Below are 19,930 nucleotides of genomic sequence, written 5' to 3' on the forward strand. Positions count from 1 at the left end.
TATTTAAGTCTATTTGATGTTACGTTTACATACATTAGAAAGTGTGGCTAAACAACAGCTTAGCGGGGGAATCAAAAAGAGCACAGCAAGGTAATATTTGATTGTTCAGATAGTTGTAAATAATAGTGCAGTGCATTTATTAGGCTGTTGTTAGGGCAGTGGTGGCTCAGTGGTTAAGGCTCAGGGTTACTGACCAGAAGGTTGGGGGTTCAAGCCCCAGCACCACTAAGATTGCCACTGTTGGGCCCTTGAGCAAGGCCCTTAACTCCAGGTTGCTCTGGGGGGATTGTACCTGTAATAAGTGCACTGTAAGTTGCTTTGGATAAAAGCATCTGCCAAATGCATAAATGTATTTAAACGTTTTATTTTGTACTGATTTTATGACCTTTTTCAAAAATATTTTATGCAAGATATGGAACAAAGAGAAGCGTTATTGAATACATCACCTCAGATTCATTAGAAGGATAATGTTAGCAGTACTGGTTGTTCTCTATAAACACACCTGACATCAGTCAATATTAAAAAAAATGTTTTATTTAATTCAGCATGATTGATTTATTTGTCTGCACTGAATAGGAACGCTGTATTAGTTTGTCTCAAATCTTTTTCAATACATTCACTTTGGCTGAAATGGTCAGACACTGGAATTCTGTTTAATGCCAGACTTGTTAGCAGCAGGGTGTGAACAAATAACCATCTGAGTCAGCAAAACCAGTGGTCAGGATACAATGGCACGCGTGGTATTGCCCCACATTTTTTGTCTAAACATGCCCTTCATTTTAAAATTACTTAGATTCAGGAAACCTGTTAAATGCAGTTACTGCATGTAAAAAACAAACAAACCAAAAAAAGTAAAAACCTATAATACATTACAAAAAAAATATATAGTCTATTTTAATGCATATTTACACATTGAAAGCTTGGATTGGATAACACTGAAAATAAATTAAATATGTATATAAGTAAAAAAAAAATAAAAAAAAAAACACAATAGGACAACCTGAAATCTTGGTGATAGTTGTGGGTGTGTTTACATGTTTCACTGAACAGACCTTTTTCACTCTCCGTGTTTTGGAACACTGAAGTAAACGTTTGCAGTTTAAACTTCCACAGCGGTGAATGGGAGATCACAGCTAATATTATTTTCACTTACCTATTTGCTCCAACACCAAAAGAAAAACAATTCACTATTACGTTTGAATTACTTTCCAAAAGAGTACAAACATAGAGAGCGGTGGATTAAAACGATTAGATTAAGACGATCTCTCAACAGCTGTAATCGAAACCCCCTCGCAGCTGTGGTAATTCGTTTTTTAAAACTAATTCAAGGGTAATATAACACAAAGCATAATGTTTTAAATGTATACTCAATATATAAAAAAATATATAATATAAAATTGCGCGATTTACGCTGATAAATAAAGCGGAAACGCGTCATCACAGTCTGTGAAAAAGGTCTATTATCAGTGGACCGTCTGATGATGTCGGCCCCGCCCCTTGATGTGTGGGCGGGGCTTATCGAAATCTCTAATGCTTTGAAAATATTTGCTATTGTCTGTCTGTGGTCCCTTCATTTTATCTCCATGATCAAGACGGGATTTTATTAACATTTTACTTATATACGTTGTCGATATAAGTCATAGGTTAACAGTCGGTGATTTTAAGTAATTGGAAAGTTGTGCTGTGAGTGATATTGATCGAGTCATATTGTGATAAAAAGAAGTAACACCTTTTAGTGAATGATCATTTTTGCACGTGAACTGCCAGAATTCCGTTAATCAGCGACTCATTGCTGCAACAAACACTTTGAAAATACGTTTCGGTGGAAAACAAAACCAAACGAAGCATTATTTAGACGCAATAACAAATAAATAATCTGATCATGAATAATAAACTCTGAGCCTATCAACAAGCCGTTGACAATGGTGAGATTATCTAATTTAATCGTTGTTTCATTCTGAATATTTGTGTTTTTATCTTTCAGATATCTCATTATGTTTCTTTATTGTTTTATATTTATTATTTTTATTATTGTTCGAAAGAAATGTTATCTGCTCTGTGTTGGAAAAATTACTAATTAATTACTGACTGCTAATTACATCTTCTACAGTGTAATTATATTTCTGTACTAATTAATCATTGCATTACTTACTTCTAATTACTCTCTAAAACCCTCATCAACCTCGACCAGATGAAAAACACAAGGATAGACATGACATTTTTCTTTTAATTCTTTCAAATAAATCATTATTAATGAATTGGCCAAATATATATTGTTTTATATAGAATCATTCTATAGTCTATACAGTATTTAACACAATTACATCAGAAGTAACTCATTAAGTTACTGGGAAAATAAGAGCAATCCCTTGCTTTACTATTTTTAAATGAAAAAGTAATTTGATTACAGTAATTCATTACTTAGTAATGCATTACACCCCAACACTCTCTGCTCTTAAAGTTTATATTTTCTTCGGGAGTTAACTCAGAGTTTCCAATGAGTTTGTAAAAGTGCGTTTTGTAAAACTAGGTTAACCTCATTAAAAATAATCACTTGAATCATCCATACACTGTAATAAAATGGCCGTAATTTCAACAGAAAAATTAAAAAATATGCGACAGTAAAAAAAACAACTTCATTTTATACTGAAATATTGTACAAAAATATTCAATTTGATGGTAAACAATATTTTAACACATTTATAACTAATAAAAAATAATATTGTATTTTACATGTACTTTTATGGTAAACTATTGTTAAAATTATATTTTAAATTTTTCCTTAAAAATCCATCATATTTCAGTATGTTTTATGGAAATATAATTTTTTATATCAGTTATGTACATTGGGTTGTTCTGTGTTATATTTTATGTAGTTTAGTTCATGTTTATAGCATTACTTTAGCGTCACATGTTACCCTGATGGTGTTTTGTGTTTTTGTCTCTACATGTGTATTATTTATTGTCTGGAAGGGCCAGTCTTGATCAACTTGAAGTCATTATTTGGCCTTCTGTTGTTATTACAGTGTACAAATATACATTTACAGCGGAAGCAGATTTTTACAGTCGCAGAAAGTTGGTATATTAAGTTTTCATTATTTAATAAAATAAACGGTACTGAACTGTAAAATATATAGCCATCAAATATTGAAATAACATCCCATAATGGCTGAAACATGGTCACTGTATTATTTTCGGTATATTTCTTTCTTATTGTTATACAGAGTATTTATGACCAGTCCTTCGGTTTCATGTGTCTCTTTCAGGGCACCTTCATTTTGAGATGATTCATATTTAAAGCACTATGTTTCCAGTGACCTCTCAAGAACTGCCACTGAACATTTATGTCGTCATCTTTGGCACTGGGATATTTGTGTTCATCTTAAGTCTCATATTCTGCTGCTTCTTTATAAGGTAAGTGAATGTCTTATTAACTTGATTAACTGAATGCTGTGACCATGTCATTAGCGGTTTAACCGAACAGCAATTTGGATCAATGTGAGGGGGAATAAATGCCAAGCCCTTGCTTGTCAAAATCACAAATAATACTAACTCTGTCAGACTGACAGACGCGGAGCAAAAAGGACTTCCCCTGACCTCATGCATTTCCTAACTCAAACAATTCAGGTCTAGATTTTATCTCTGCGCTTCTTGTTCACAATGCTATTTCTGACTAAAGGCTTTCGGCTAATGTTTTCTCAAAGGTCGAGTGCTACAAATCCTCACTCTCCATGTTTTGTTTAGAGACATACTACACAGCACAGTTATTGTCTATTTTTGAGATATAAAGATCTGTTTTGTTTTCAAAGGAGATGCCAATCCAGTGAATGCAAAGATAATATGTACAATCTATACTAAATATTAGTTGCTATTTAACAGTTTTTGTATTGCAATGACAACCAGACAATAAATTAAAGACATAGTTCACCCAAAACTGAAAATTCTCTCATCATTTACTCACCCTCAAGCCATCGATGTGTATGACTGTCTTTCTTCTGCTGACACACCAACAACGATTATTAGAAGAATATTTCAGCTCTGTCGGTCCTCACAATGCAAGTGAATGGTGACCAGAACTTTGAAGGTCCATCAAGGCAACATAAAAGTAATCCATACGACTCAAGTGGTTTAATCCATGTCTTCAGAAGTGATATGAAAGGTGTAGGTGAGAAACAGTTAAATATTCAATATTTCTTTTACTATAAATTCTCCTCCCTGCCCAGTAGGGAGGAGAATGTGAATGTGAAAGTGGAATGTGAAAGTGAAAGTGGAGATTTATGGTAAAAAAGGACTTGAATATTGATCTGTTTCTCACCCACACTTATCATATCACTTCAGAAGACTGGATTAAACCACTGGAATCATATTGATTACTTATGTGCTGCCTTCATGTGCTTTATGGACCTTCAAAGTTCTGGACACCATTCACTTGTATTGTAAGGACCTACAGAGCTGAAATATTCTTCTAAAAACAAATGTGTGTTCTGTAGAAGAACAAACGTCATACACATCTGGGGATGGCATTGAGGGGGAATAAATGAAAAAAGATACATCCTTTGTTTTATAGATGTCCATGGGTCTAACTATTAGGTTATTAATTAAATAATAGGATATTAAGATCAAATAATGTTCACAGACAATAAAAATGCAAGAAACCAAACTTAGAGATGATTATTAGTTGTTATTGATTAAGGCAAGTATCACTATTACAATGGAAGTGAATGGGAGCCAGTTTTTAATATACTGTAAAAATACTCACTTTTTCAAAAGAAAAGGCACAAGACATAAATGACATGTGTGTTAACATGATTTTAGTGTGATAAAATCACTTAATAAACCTTTTCTGTGTAAAGTTATAGACAAATTTACAACTTAGTTTCCATGACGTAGTCAGCAAACCCTAAAACAACTGTAAAAATGACAATTTTAACAACTTTACAGCTCAAAAAATACACAAGTTTGAACACAAGAATTAATTTAAGTGCTTTTATAAAATTATAAGCTTCACATTTCTGTTTAAACCCTCCAAAAATTGGCCCCACAACAAGTCTAAATTAATTTTTGTGATAATCAACATTGTGTCAAATGCTGTCGATTGAGCTCAACTTGTATTGAACCCTGAAGATTATTTGAACAAACCTTTTTACCCAATATATTAAACTTTGGGGCGTAATTTGTCCCACACAGTTTGTACTATCATGTGCACTATTATGTCATATCTAGGGACCAAATTATAATAGAGCCAGTAAGCAATAACACCCTAGAAACCACATAGCAACATGCTGAAAACCACCCAAAGCTCCTTAGCAAACACTTAGCATCACCTTGGCAGGCACCCAAGCATTGTGGCAACAACTTCTGCGCTGAAATTGTCTTCGGAAAATGTAAAAACCTTGTTCTGACTACTATTTGGAATATTTTACCCACATTACACCAAATAATCACAACTAACAATGCAGTTTTTAATTTGTTGCTGTTTTCTCATTGCAGTAAACTGAGACATCAGGCTCGAAATGAGAGAGCTGGTTACACAATGGTATGTTTGTTTATATGTCAATAACAAGAGATTGTTGCATAAATAGACTGTATCTTATCATTAAGGCTGAAACATACTCAACGCAAGTATTTCAATGCAGACGCTTCTAGCTACACAAGCTCAAATAGTGTTTTTGCGCACCAAATCAGTCAGAGCACAATTCATAATGTGACGCAAGTACGCGTTGCATTCTCAACGTGGCCACAAGGGGTGCTGTAGGCCTATTGGACATTAGTGTGAACTGTCCGCTTCTACGGTGAGTTTTCTCTTTCAAGTCAACTACTGTCATGACAAAGCAACAGTTTAAATAGAATATTGCAGAGCAAGTAAGGAAAACTCGTAAAAAATGTATAGCAGCTTACCTGAATAATAACACACCCAGTTAAATTGCGCTGCTAACTCTATATCGCCCCATTGAGTTCTGAGGTTTATTACGTCACAGTAATGCAAGAACGCGCGTTAAGCATGTTCAACCTCGCATCTGCGTACGCGCAATTGTGTAAATTATGTTTCTGGCCTTATAACCAGGACATTTTTAATGTATGTTTACATTACAGGTTCTATTCAAAGATGAAACACAGTTGCATGGGGTAAACATATATATTTTTTCGGCAGTGCTTACTGTTTTTATTACATTTGTAATAGTTTCAAAAAGGCCATAAAACATTCTCTCTTTCAGCTAACATGTGCAGTTTGCTTAGAGGATTTCAGGACAAAAGACGAGCTTGGGGTGTTGCCATGCCAACATACATTCCACAGAAGGTAATTCCCCCATTATCATGCTAACACCACTGAAGAAAAGACCATTCAGCATTATATGCATTTAGAACACTGTCCAATTGTGCTTTGTAAGAGATCTTTTTGAATGTAACACCAAGACTACTTTTAGGTTACCAGGTAAATGTTTCTAGGTTCACAGTGTAACATACTGGTTCTACAGGTGTCTGGTGAAGTGGCTTGAAGTGAGACGTGCTTGTCCCATGTGTAACATTCCCATCAGTGCCGCTCAGGGTCAAACACAGAGACCTGGAAACCTGCTAGATGAATTGCTTTAAGTTCAATTTGACAAACCACGTGTTTCAGGACACATACAATTGTGGTTCTCATATGGAGGACATTATTTCAAGATTTTGTACAAGCCAAACAAATGGCTTTTATTTGAAAACAGTATTGTTGTAAATGATCATGTTTGCAGTGTTTTATAAGTCTGGTTTAAAATCTGAATGTTTACATACCCTTTGAGTCTTTCAATTTTCTAGTATTAAAGTGGGTAGGGTCTGAGGCTGCCCGGTCACCAATTCTCCCTATTCATTTGCATAATGCATAGATTGTTTAGTTGTTACTTGATCCTATCAGATTGGTTTAATCTGTGTATGACTTCTACTGAACTCAAATGAAGATTAAGAATATTTCAGCTCCGTTTGTTCATTTAATGCAAGTGAATGGTGACTAAAATGAAGGTCCAAAAAGCATATGAAGGCAGCAAAAAGTAATCCATATGACTCCAGTGGATAAATCCATGTCTTCAGAAGCAATACAAGTGTGTGAGAAACAGATACATTTAGAAGTCAACCTCTTTCACATCCTCCTTTTGTTTTTAGCAAGTCACGTTATGCATATCGCCACCTACTGGTGGAGGAGAATTCATAGTAAAAAAGGATTTAAATGTTTCTTGCATGGTGGCGAGTAAACAAGTCATTTACATTTTGGGTGAACTATCCCTTTAATCTACAACTATACTATTTGGAAACAGGTTGTTCACTTGAGGGGGCAGATCTATTATTTTTGGCTGTGTTCGAACAGCATCCCAACATATTTCTACAATATGTAGCATGTAAACCATATACAGTATGCACATGGTCTACATGCACAGAATAACCTACTAGGTTTGCCAGTAAGTGCAGTATGCAACAGATCACACTATACAGAGTACTGTATGATTTCCAATGTGAATGAAATCGCAAGTATCAAAGTGGAAGTCTCTTTTTGGCTCCCTTGACCGGACTGTCAAAATGTATAGCTTGTTATAAAAATACTGAACTCAGGTGCAATAAGATGGTCATGTAGCAATTACATTTTTTTTAAATGTGTGAAAAATAAAGTAGGTCGTATAACAATTATACAAGCTCATTTTCGCTTCTGAAAGTAGACCATTTCTTTTTTAGTACACTATACTTAAATGAGGGTATAGGGCACAACCTGCTGGTCATTAGAAAGAATTGCAGCAAAACGCTGCCATTTTAGATCCAAATCAGACTTTAATGGCCTACTTGTGAACGTTTTATAGGTTACAAAAACATAATAGCTCCAATAAATTAAAACCAAAATATTACTTTAACAAATTAACCAAGCTAGCCTTTCCAAGGTGAAGAAAGAACACAAAAACATATTGAAAGGAATCTTAATCCATCTTTAATCCACGTTTTAACACATTAAGAGTCCTGGGGACCATCATCAGAATACATAAAACCGGACAAAAAGTTACATGGAATAAGCACATCATTCAGGATAAGAATGGCAATTAAAAAAAAGAAAAAAAGGAATCTCTCTATTAAGGAATGTGCATGACTGGGGCAGGGGACGTGAGGGCAAGAATTAAAGTTGGCCGCAATCACTAATCAGGATCTTAGCAGAGCACTTGCCACTCGCGTTGCCTTTGCGCTCCATGGCACTGACCACATCTATTCCTTCTACAACTTTGCCGAACACAACGTGTTTCCCATCAAGCCTGTAAATTGAGACAGCATAAAGAACTTGATGAAATCTGAACACCACTTTAAAAGTTGAACGGTGTAATAAAAACTGCATCAATGATATTCTTTCAAACAAGCTTCTGGTCAGGATGCTCAAAGTAATGTGGAACAATGTTTACCCCCTTGACCCTGTAGGTCAAGGGGAATTGACCTACAAATGTCTTGTTTAGAGTCATCTCTGTATATTATACACATTTCGCCAATGAAATATTTAAGAGTGAAACTTCTATATAACTTTTACAGATCTTTTAATACAAGGAATTCTGATATTCCCTGATATTTCCAGACCACCCTCTGACTACTCTATTCAAGTCGTCCCTTCACATTACTCAAATGTAAGTCACAAAGCCCATTACCAAGCGGTATCAGCGGTACAGATGAAGAACTGGGAGCCGTTGGTGTTGGGTCCAGCGTTGGCCATAGAAAGGGTCCCCATCCCTTGATGCTTCAGGGTGAAGTTCTCATCCGCAAACTTGTTCCCATAGATGGACTTTCCACCAGTTCCATTGTGGTTGGTGAAGTCACCACCCTACATCACAAGAGAAAGAAACATTGTGTGAAATTTTAAATCCTTGCATTATAAAGTCTATACAAAACAGCATTCGTGATCCATATTTTAACTGTAAAGTGACATTTCCTAGTGAAACTGATTCTATGAGAGAAGGTTGGGTCTTGATTTAATCCTTTGGAAATTAATTGGATTGTGGACACCACCACTCAATTATGAATTAAGAACGATGACTAGTTATTGAACTGCGTTCATTTAAAATTCTAAACATGTAAATTAACAATTTAAGATTTTGTAGAATACTTTATAAAATGTAAAATTTAAAAAAAAAAAAAAGGGGTCATGACATGCATTTTATTTCAATATTTTCCTTAGGTTCACTTATAATATTAGTTAAGTGTCTTGCGCACAAAAAAAAAAAAAAAAAAAAAAGTAATTTGTAAAACATGATCAATTTCAACCCTCATTCTGAGCCTCTGTCAGAAACGCTGAGTTTTGGTGCTGCTTCTCCTTTAAGACTTGACAGTACACACCCACTGTTCTGATTGGCTCTCTGAACTTGATTGACCTGCTCTCTACTTGCCATCTCACTGCTCACCTCTACTGGGCGGGCCACGGAAGTGATTAAAAGGTAAAGTAGTCGTCGATGTGTTGTTGTGGAGGCAATCAGATGCAAATGTCTACCACAGTGTGACATCACAATGTGAAGGAAGTAGAGAATGAGTCGTTTTGGCAACTTGGTTTCAACAAATGCGCTTTTTGGAGTGAGGAAGTTGAGTTCTGGAACTTACAGTATTTTATAGTACAATGACCTCTTCTATGTAAAAACATCAAGGAGCATTAATTTTCATGTCATGACTCCTCAAAACAGCAGATTGCTTCGTTTTGAATTATTATTATTTTTTTTTTTTTTAAATAGGTATTAATTAATTCAAATTTCCAGATTAAGAAATGTAACACTCCAAAGACAAATTGGAAAAAGGACCTAGGCCAAAGGTCAAGTTTTTCTCTGTTCCATAGGGAAATGTAGAGGTTATTGGAGTAGTCAAACATGGCATTCTGGCCAATCACAGAGCTACATCAACTCCTTGATGTGGTCCAATGTACAGGAGGACAACATTAAGTAATTATTTACCCGTGGTCATTCATAAATATTATTGTTCATGATTAATTCACAATACATTAACTAATGTTAAGTGTATACAACTTTTAATGTTCAAATGTATTAATTAACATTGGACAAGATTAATTAATGCTGTAAAGGTTTTGTTAATTGTGGTTCATGTTAATGTCTAATTGTATAATGTGGATATTTACAGCCAATTTCACATCTAAAACAAACTACACCAAAAAAAAATAAATCTGCCATTTAAAATACAAATTTATAAAATATGCCACAAATCTTTAAATTTTGCTAATTGTCACGTCTAGAATTAAAAATGAACAAAACTCTGATTCAAATACTTGATTCATTGTTCTAGCTCCATACTTCATTTAGTTGGAGGGGTTACAAAAATAAAAATAATAGGGCGTGGAGACAAAAACCAATAAGGAATGTAGTTGAAGCGATGCAAGTTATTACATGTTGGTTAAAGATTACAAAAAAATAAATAATTCTTTGGAATAATGTGCACAGATGAATAATTTACAACAAGACCAGATCAAGTATTAAGGAAGTACATTTTGGTTTAAAGTTGACCCCCCCAAAAAAGAGAATAACCTGTACAGCGCTCACCTGGCACATGAATTGTGGAATGACGCGGTGGAAGCCAGACCCCTTGTATCCAAAGCCTTTCTCTCCAGTGCACAGAGCACGGAAGTTCTCTGTTTAGACAAAGCCATTTATTAATGCTGAAGATAGTCAAAACATTTGTATTAATAGGAAAACCTAATTAAATGAGGAAGGAAATTATCCCTACCAGCAGTCTTGGGTACAACATCAGCTCTCAGCTGGGGGACAAGAAATGAGAATTATGCTGATAAACTAATAAAAACCAAATGGCTTGTATATAAACTAATGACAGACTAATATGTCAGCCAGAACAATTAACCAGCTAATATTTGGTCATTTGAGGAGTAGTGCAACTCCCAACTTTGTCAGTGTACATTTTCATTTCTCAACTATTTTAAGTGAAGTTTGAGAACCAATATCGCCTAAGCCGATACTTTGCAATTTGGAGATCTTCATTTGCTAATTACTACGCCCAATTAACTGTGGTAGCGTTTCCCTTGTATCAGCTCCAAATGATACCTACGGTGTATAAATGAATAAAACTGTGTTTTTGATAAGTCTTATTGAATCAAGTAATAGTAGTGTAAAATATATTTGTGCACATTAGCGATCATTATATAGCATATACACATCAAAATTCTCTCACCTATAGGAGAGTTAAAACAAGATGTCGAACGATAGTGGATTTTGCCGATATCAATAACGAATCGGTGGATGGTTTTAAAAATCAAGTCTCAACTTACTATGACATAGTGGCTACAGGAGTACAAAAATGAATAAAAACCCAGATGCAGTATATTGATCAACCAAATCCCAATAATATCCAGAAAAATAAAAAATAAATAAGATTGTGCATAAGGTGGGACTTTTAACTTACCTAAACAAACAAACAAGGGACTCTTATTTTGAAATGACAGACTAAGCTCCATTACACAGCTCAAATTATTTAGCAAATAAAGACTTTTCTAGCGCATACATATATTTTCACTAGATTAAGTGTTTTGCATATTTCACAAGGTTATTTATTATTATTATTATTATTATTATTATTATATAATTTTTAAGTTGTAAAAATGAGGAACGAAGCATGCTCATTTCCATAGTCACTCTTTAATTTGCATCCCCTCACTTCAATTTAGAACAATTGATTATCCAATCAAATTTATTGGCACTGAAGTGGACAATAAAAGAATATTGTCAACAACAAAAGATTTAGATATAGCAAATCCCCCCCCATGATTAAAAGAAAAAGGCAACTATATGTAGAGATTGTGATGACCCATAATTAAAAATAAAAAAATAAAATCTTCTGTCGTATTTTCAACAGACGAACGAATGTCACGCGAGAGTTCGGCCATTTCAAACAGCATCAGAGCCCTGGATGGAGGCACCGATTTAAAGTTAAAAACATTGAATTATTGATTAATTCAATTGATTAATTATTGACTTTTGGAAACTCACTTTAGGCAAAGTGCTGGCACCCATGGATCTGCCAGAGCTCTACTAAAAATCTTAACTTGTGTTCTGCTGAGAGAAAAAAACACATCTGGGATGGCATCAGGGTAAGTGAATAATTAGATACATTTTCTTTTTTGGGTGAACTATACCTTTAAGCTCAATTTACAGCATTTGTGGCATAACATTGATGACCACAAAAATAAATCAAATATTCGACTCATTAAATTCACAGTGAGGCACTTGCAATAGAAGTGAACGGGACAAATATTTGGAAGGTTAACAAGGCAGAAATGTGAAGCTTTTCGTTTTATAAAAGCATCTGACAATACTGAAGTTAAAAACGTGTATTATTTGAGCTGTAAAGTCGTTTTATGTCGTAGTCATGGCTAGCAAAAAAGGTTAGCAAGCCATGTGTGATTTTATCACATAAAAATCATGTTAACAAGCATACTGTTTAGGTCTTGTGACTATACTTATAAAACGGTGAGTATTTTAATGTTTACGGATTGGCTCCATTCACTTCCATTGTAAGTGCCTCATTGTAAGTGCCTCACTGCAAATTTCTTTTAGAAAAGGAACAATCTATACAATTTGTGGTAAATCAACATTATGCCACAAATTCGGTTGATTGAGCTTAATTTGAACCTGGAATATTCCTTTAAAAGTGTGTTATATATATATATATATATATATATATATATATATACACACACACACACACACACACACACACACACACACACACACACACACACACATACACACAAAATTGTTTTTATTTTGTATTATTTAATTTTTTTTGGAGGGATGAAGTACCGATAAGACCACCAATAATTAAAAAAACAACCCTGCCAGTGTTTTTCCACTGTGTAATTGTGCATTTATCCACGCATCTGCAATTTAAGATATTACAATTCTCTCGAAGACTCCAACTACCTTCTAAAATGCTAAAAATACATGAAGCAGTTTCGGCTATTAATACTTTTAAATACAACTGAAGTGGGTAAGATTTCAACGAGTTCCGCATTTCTCTGCTAACATCGATATGCACGTGTGGAACAAGAGCCGAAGGTCAAAACTGCCGCGTCAGATGCCAGACTCCGGAAAGATGTTGCTTTTAACGCCCTAAAAATGTATGTACTGTCCAAAATTATTGTGTTTTTAAGCATTTGATTAAAATAAAAACGTGTGCAGATCACTCATTTGAATGCAGTGATGAAATCTGGCCTAAAAGCGCATATTAAGGTGTTATTTTGAATAAAGAGCTACACCACAAACAAGAGATAAATACGAAATTCTGATGTACAAGTTTCGATGGTCATCTAAACTCCAGTTTACACCCCTCCCTTTTCAAAATGGCATCTTGGGATATGAAAAAAAAAAAAGTTAAAATGGCGTCTGTTTTAGAAGAAGTGTGCAGCTAAACACGCAGCCTGCGCCTTCCCGGAAGTAAAACTCTGCTATGTGTCACCAGCCATCTCCAGTAAATGATGGCACAACGCGGCGAGATGTTGTTTATAAAGATTGACAGAAAGCGGCTGTCAATCACAACCGGCAACATTATAACACCCGAGCATTGTTTAAATGTCAATAACTGTCAGTGTTGCAGCTCCGCGCGGGAATAACTAGTTAGCATCAACCTCAGTGATTCAAATGACACTTTATTTAAAACTGCATGCAGTGGAGGTTTTAAAGGTTTCAAATTCACATCAATACTTTTAAAGATATTTTACGCTTTATATTGATCACACAAATAATGCATCGCAAATTAGTCACGCTATGTAGCCTACCTCCATAACAATCCTCCCCGCATTCCTCCCATCAATGGTGATGTCAAAAAAAACTTTGGGGTTAACCATGATGAAAAATATTTGAATTATCGCAACCGGTCACCGAATGATTCCAAAATGTCGCAGCTCACCGGGAAGCAGGATATGCGCGAAAACGAGATATATAGAAGCAAGCAGGTTACGAGCCTCTGACTGACGTGTGCGTTAACCAATTAGATGCGGAGATGGATAAATTACCACAGGGTTCCGAAGCCCCCTCAGAGCTGCAGAGGGAGCGCGTTTGATTCACACTCTGATTGGCCAATTGGAGTAGGTAGATATGGCGTCACTGCACCTCATCCAATGAGCAACGAGGAAGTTGAATAGGCGTGTACACTGGGGTCCAGCGCGGAGTGCCGCCTGTCATGGCACGAGGGCGGTGGTCAGACATAATTCGCCATTATTAGACAACTCAGTGAGCGTGACGGATAAAGAATGTTAGTAGGGTGACACTTAGGATTTACAATTTTTCTAAACTGTGCAGAGTTAAAATATATTACACCGTAATAAACGTATTCGAGTGGCAAAATACCTTATTTTTAAACCTCAGAACGCCGATCTTTCCGTGGCCACACCCCCCGGAGCAGTTTTCCCGCGTTTCGACACAATGCGGACGCGGGTGGTGCTGCCATCTTCAAATAAAGCCAATGAAACGCACTGTGGCTTAAGTCTTTACTTAGAAAACAATGGAAATATTTCACATATTTAGAAAAACAAATCGATTTCAATTGTACATGTTTAATTCAATTGATAGAACTTAAAGATCCACCAACACATGACAGTCAAAAATTCTTTTTTTTTTTTACAATTTGATCAACAAGTGTGACGTGACATGATGCTGGTCTCAAGAGTTTCTCATGATCATGGTCACAGATTTTGATGGTTTATTCATTTTCTCTTTCTAACAAATTCATAAACTCTTGCTAGTTAACACAGAAGAGAGAGAGAGAGATGCATACAGGCCCAACAATTATCTTTATAATTATAATTACAATTATTATATCATTAAAGATAAAATTGTATAATACACAAATTACTTCAAACGAAAAAAAGAACAAAAGCACATCCAACAACTCTTGATGCTCCCTGTATTGTTAATACACAAACTGCACTTTGCTAACAGTGCCCAAAGAACGATGATAAATAATAAAATCAGACAAGACAGGAAACGACAGTAGACTCATCTCCCCTCTGCGCCTTCTCTGCCGAGAAAACGACTGTTAAATGGAAAAATGGGGAATGAAGAGCATATCTGACACAAGCTTTTGCCATAGTGTTTAAAATTATCTTTTTTTCCCCTCCATATTATGGGGTTAAGAGAAAGTTCACATCTGCAACAATAATACTATATCTGTACATATTTCACATGAATCCCAAAGTTTTCATTCTCAATTATGAGTGCAGGTATAAACATTAGTCTATTTTGTGTTGTGACACCCGCTTGCAACTTGCTAACTACCCAGATTTGTCCAAGCAAAACTCAAATGTCACTGTGGGAAGGTTTCTGTATGAAAAAACGCCCTAGTTTGGACCACCTCGTGTGCGTTTGTGTGTTTTTTTTTTACCTGTTTACAAGGTGCTACTGGGCTGCTTGTGCTCTGTCAGGTTTTAAAGTTTTTGCGAACACATTTTCATGACAAAAACTAATTTCCTACCATTTAACAGCCCTCTCACTTGCATATTTAAGGGAAACTGAAATGCATCTACAAGTGATGGTGTGCTTTGCACCAACACTGATCAGGGAAACTAGTCCTTCCTTATGGCATCATAGAAGTCCACAGACCATGTAAATTGAAATCCACAGTGGAGGAAGACAGTTTTTAAAAAAAAAGAACATTGAGGGGGAAAAAATAACAGACAAAACAAACAAGATTTTGAGAGCAGGGTGTGGTATAAAATTTGTTTGAATTTGTGCCAAAATACACAAGTGTGGTGCGCATGTGTGGGTGCTACATAAAATAACTGATTCATTGCCTTCATCTTCTTTTGTATGCAGCTGTAGGCAAATCGCAACATGTGCATCTAACTGACCGCCTCTTGGCAAGGTAAAAAAAAAAAAAAAGGATTTAATAGTGCGCTTTTTTAATGCTACTCTTTAAGGTCTGACTAACTGTGATTGCTTCAGTTGTCATATTTAAAAAGGCAACACTTGAGGTGTTTTGCAAGTAACCATGTTACATCACATGGCGCTTGCTTTGTGGTCATCTTTGGGCACAAAAAACAAACATAAAAAGTCTTCCTGTTTATTAAGAAAATTAGGTTTAAACTCTTGAGGTAAGCCGAGTTTGTGATTTACAGCATACCTTAGAAAGTTTACCCGGTTTTTCAATTGTATTTAGTACAAGTTACAACAAAAGTGAGACACTTTAGCTTCCCCCATGTTGTTTTTGATACATCCTAAAGTTCATTACCCATCTCATTTAGATTTAAAACAGGACCTGCAATGAGAAACAAACAATATCGGGACCCCGTCCCACCCGCCCCCCCACACAATGCAATTTACACCACGAGTCAGATGTGAAATGAAGCGTCTTTCTACAAATGATTTGAGAGAAAGGATCTCTTACAAACTGAAATTCACAATACAATCTTGACAGTTCAGAGAAGCAGACAAACAATAACATTGTCACAAGAAAAAATGATCTTTGTTGCACCTTCCCATGAGGCACTGCATTCCAGTCTCAGAAGGAAACAGTGCAAATACGCAACCAGATATCTGTTACACTTCCCAAATCTCCCTAAGATGAGCTGAGAGTGTGCGGGGTTAGGGAAGCTGTCTGTTGGACGGCTGCTGTAGGCTGACGAATGAGTGGGATCGGGCTCAGTTGCTCTCAAACAGGGAGAGCAGGTCATCGTTACTGTTGTTGGGGAGGTCGGGTGGTCCCAAGTAGGACAGTAGCTCATCTGGGTTTGTCAGCTCTGGGAGAAGCTGAAAAACAGAGGATTTGGAATGTGAGATTTGGAAGTCAAAATTCAGAGGTTAAGCATGATGCATGGAGAGAGACACTGCTAACATCACAAAAAACCCTCAGTTAATAAAAAGTATAAATGTTGAAAGTGGGTGTACACACAGCAAAATACTGCAGGAGCATTTGTCCAAATGTCTCATTCAAAGTGACATCAATATCATCTTGACCAAAGTTTCTGACTGTTTTAATCTGAAACAGATTATTAATTGTGATTTACATCAAGGGCTGGCTCTGGAACATCTCCGGGCCCCCCGGGGCCACCCAGCCCAAAGCTGTCTGTGTGCAGCCGTGGATTCTGGCCGGAGTTGCGGGAGTGCATGGGTCCACCGGGTCCACCCATGTTTGAGTTGCCATGGAGAGCTATATGCTGTGGTTGCTGCAGCGGTTGTAGGGAATTGTGGGAAGGGTCCATACGACTAGAGTGGGACATCTTTATTTGAGGAGAGAAAGTGTAAACACAGAAAAATACAGATGGTCATGAAACGGTAAAACTGGAATATACTGAGCAGTGCTTGGAGTGACTCATGTTGTGCTTGGTTTTAGAGTAGATGAGACATGGTGGGAAATTCAGCAACTGCGACTGACAGACAGAGACACTGGGCCATGCTGTCACCTCCAGAGCCTTTTAAATAGCTCCGACATGCAATGGACATATGGGGACGACAGAATCCAAAATCACTTTTGGGTATGAAAAATGCAGCCAACCTACATCACTAATTCAAATAATTAGTTTCCCATAAAAAAAGCTGTGTGTGTGTGTGTGTGTGTGTGTGTGTGTGTGTGTATGTGTATGTATGTATCTATCTATCTATATTTAATTAAATTGACATTTTAAAGGCATTTTGCCACAGTACAGAGAAAAAAGGACATTAAGGGGATGCCTCATAAGCGCCATTGTACAATGTATCGTGTATGTGCTAACCGCTATGACAGATATGTAAACTCACATCTTTTAAAAAATATTTTGCCATTTTCAGAATTTTACAGATAGATAGAATGATAGATAGAACATTACAGTGGTGATAGATTGATATATAGATAAAGATAGACAGAACAATAGATAGATAGATAGAACGATAGATAGTTCGAACAAAAGATTGATAGATAGATAGAATGAAAGAATAGATGGACAGAACTAAAGAAAGAACAATAGATGGATAGAACAATAGATGGATAGAACTAAAGAAAGAACAATAGAGAGATAGATAGACAGATACATAAATAGATATATAGTATCAATCAAAAGAAAAATAAACTGTAAAGATGGGGAAAAACCACCTGTCCAGACATTGGATGTCCCACAGGTTTTTCCGGGGTGAGGAGTCCACTAGGCAGGTCTGACTGGTAAGAGAGAGGGGGTGGCCCAGAAGCAAACTCCCCCAGGTTCGGGGTGCCAGGGGCATTAGGAAAGTCCGAAAAGCCTGATTGGTTTGAGTATCCTGAGCCACCTGAGACATGGAACAACAACATCAACGAAGTTCCAAACACATTTCAACCTGTCATTTACTATGACTACAAAATAGAGCATTTTCCAATGAAGCATTAGTGAAAAAGTTTCATGATCCTTTAAATTAAAATATTCTGTGGTCATTATGAGGCCTCAAAAATGTGACATGACACCCACCTTGGCTGGGATAATCAGGCGTGTTACTGTTTCCACCTTGTGGTAGAGACTGGTAGGGCGAGGAGGCCGGTCCCAGGGCTGCAATCATCTCCATGACGCTGGGCAAGATCATGTGACTAGGGCTCAGGGTGCGACAGCGTTTCAGGGCAGGACCATCTGGGTCTTCTTTAATGTGCAGGTCTGGTTTCACCGGGACTGGCTTCCAGCTGCATACCGGATCAATGGTGATCTCTTCGTAGTCTGAACTAAGTGAGAGATGGATAGAGCAAAGAACATGAAGAATGTCCCAGGACATTTTTTGACATTATTGGAATAAAGCCTGGTCTACATTGCAGAGTAGAACTAGGACTGTCAGCTCTTGCCAATTTATTGAAAACAAACTTACTTTTGGATGTAAATAAGAATTCCCAACATGTACTGGTCCACTTCTAGCCCCTCCAAAAGAGCCGTCTTACTGCAAAAAACAAAGGATGAAAGCAATTAAACTTAGTAAAGTTTGTGAATTTGTCTTTTAAAATAGAAAACAGGACTCTTTTTTACATTTTCATAGTTTCAAGACAGCAAACAGCAAAAAGGAGCTAAAATCAAACAGAAATGAGGTACTAAGAGTTGATAGATTGATTAATTGGCCGTTGCCAATAATATAAAAAATGACCACATTTTGGCAGATAAATCGCTCCAGCATTTACTGTATCTGTGCCTGATTGGCTGATTAACAGAACTTGTCTTTTAGCTTATGGTAAATGGTCTGCACTTATATAGCGCCTTTTTTAACCTTAGAGGTTACCAAAGCGCTTTACACTGTGTCCCACACACTCACACACACCAATGGTGGCAGAGCCGCCATGCAAGGCGCTAGCCTGCCATTGGGAGCAACTTGGGGTTCAGTGTCTTGCCCAAGGACACTTCGGCATGTGGAGTCGTGTGGGCCAGAAATCGAACAGCCAACCTGCTCTACAAGCCTGAGGCACAACCGCCCCAGTGTCAGCTCCAAAATCTGCTCAAAATATTGTGTTAATTTGAATTCAGCAATTTTGCAAACATCTTATTTTCTATCATTAAATTATAAAATACATGGGTGTTACTTCAACTTCAGGCCATTTCAAGTCACAGGGGTTGATGTATTTATTTATTTTTTTCCAAATTGAACAGATTTAAACTTTTTTTTCTTTTTGATATTTGAGGGTCTCGTTAAATCTGACTTGGAAACTTTTTACCAGACCGACATTATTAGTTTGGGTTCTTTTCAATTGCTTACTATGTATAGATTTGACTGTTTTGGCCTTGTCCCTGACCTAGACTTTCAATACTAAACTATGAAAATCCATTATAAAAATACAAATTATTACATTTTTAAAACTATAATAATCTAACCAAATAGTGGAAAAAAATAACAAGTCTAATAAAACAGTAATTTTGAAAATTATTTAAGAAGTGTGAAACTATGATTTGATTGTATTAAGGACACTTAAAATGTTAGCTATAAAATTAGCCATAGCAAGACAAAGAAAGTGTTAAAAA

The 19,930-nt window shown here is 36.3% G+C and overlaps 3 protein-coding genes across 6 annotated transcripts in view; 1 reads left to right on the plus strand and 2 right to left on the minus strand.

The window, feature by feature from the left end:
- Positions 1-1,524: 1,524 nt before the first annotated feature.
- LOC127636627 (RING finger protein 122-like) lies at positions 1,525-7,787 on the plus strand. Of its 2 annotated transcripts, XM_052117280.1 has the most exons (6): positions 1,525-1,925; positions 3,267-3,414; positions 5,491-5,536; positions 6,094-6,126; positions 6,216-6,298; positions 6,477-7,787. In XM_052117280.1, exons 2-6 carry the CDS (start codon positions 3,305-3,307, stop codon positions 6,589-6,591), a joined length of 387 nt encoding a protein of 128 aa, XP_051973240.1. In that variant the 5' UTR covers positions 1,525-1,925; positions 3,267-3,304; the 3' UTR covers positions 6,592-7,787. The 2 variants fall into 2 exon arrangements, with proteins under 2 accessions (XP_051973240.1, XP_051973242.1); XM_052117282.1 differs by lacking the exon at positions 6,094-6,126.
- Positions 7,788-7,925: 138 nt separating this feature from the next.
- Positions 7,926-13,976, minus strand: LOC127636626 (peptidyl-prolyl cis-trans isomerase-like). Its single transcript, XM_052117279.1, has 5 exons — positions 13,778-13,976; positions 10,717-10,747; positions 10,533-10,621; positions 8,646-8,818; positions 7,926-8,264 (listed from the first exon to the last, which is right to left on the minus strand). The coding sequence occupies exons 1-5, from the start codon at positions 13,844-13,846 to the stop codon at positions 8,132-8,134; spliced, it is 495 nt and encodes a 164-aa protein (XP_051973239.1). The 5' UTR covers positions 13,847-13,976; the 3' UTR covers positions 7,926-8,131.
- Positions 13,977-14,480: 504 nt separating this feature from the next.
- The window catches only part of LOC127636619 (zinc finger MIZ domain-containing protein 2-like), a 61,580-nt gene continuing 56,130 nt past the window's right edge, over positions 14,481-19,930 (minus strand). For all 3 annotated transcript variants that reach the window (XM_052117266.1, XM_052117265.1, XM_052117267.1), the window contains 5 exons: positions 18,795-18,863; positions 18,410-18,654; positions 18,064-18,233; positions 17,003-17,215; positions 14,481-16,745 (listed from right to left, as the gene is read on the minus strand). In XM_052117266.1, the coding sequence (XP_051973226.1) occupies positions 16,638-16,745; positions 17,003-17,215; positions 18,064-18,233; positions 18,410-18,654; positions 18,795-18,863 (805 nt within the window). In that variant the 3' untranslated portion in view covers positions 14,481-16,637. The remainder of the gene's footprint in view (positions 16,746-17,002; positions 17,216-18,063; positions 18,234-18,409; positions 18,655-18,794; positions 18,864-19,930) is intronic.

The sequence above is a fragment of the Xyrauchen texanus genome, chromosome 44, assembly GCF_025860055.1.
Source record: "Xyrauchen texanus isolate HMW12.3.18 chromosome 44, RBS_HiC_50CHRs, whole genome shotgun sequence".
In the NCBI taxonomy this organism is placed as follows: Eukaryota; Metazoa; Chordata; class Actinopteri; order Cypriniformes; family Catostomidae; genus Xyrauchen; species Xyrauchen texanus.

Excerpts from the sequence above, each read along its gene's own strand:
- LOC127636627 (XM_052117280.1), top strand. The coding sequence starts at position 3,305 with ATGTTTCCAGTGACCTCTCAAGAACTGCCACTGAACATTTATGTCGTC. Across the intron at positions 5,537-6,093 it reads AGAGAGCTGGTTACACAATG|GTTCTATTCAAAGATGAAAC; the intron begins GTATGTTTGTTT and ends TTTACATTACAG. Across the intron at positions 6,299-6,476 it reads CAACATACATTCCACAGAAG|GTGTCTGGTGAAGTGGCTTG; the intron begins GTAATTCCCCCA and ends CTGGTTCTACAG.
- LOC127636626 (XM_052117279.1), bottom strand. The coding sequence starts at position 13,846 with ATGGTTAACCCCAAAGTTTTTTTTGACATCACCATTGATGGGAGGAAT. Across the intron at positions 10,748-13,777 it reads CGGGGAGGATTGTTATGGAG|CTGAGAGCTGATGTTGTACC; the intron begins GTAGGCTACATA and ends CTTGTCCCCCAG. Across the intron at positions 8,265-8,645 it reads TGTACCGCTGATACCGCTTG|GCTTGATGGGAAACACGTTG; the intron begins GTAATGGGCTTT and ends CTCAATTTACAG.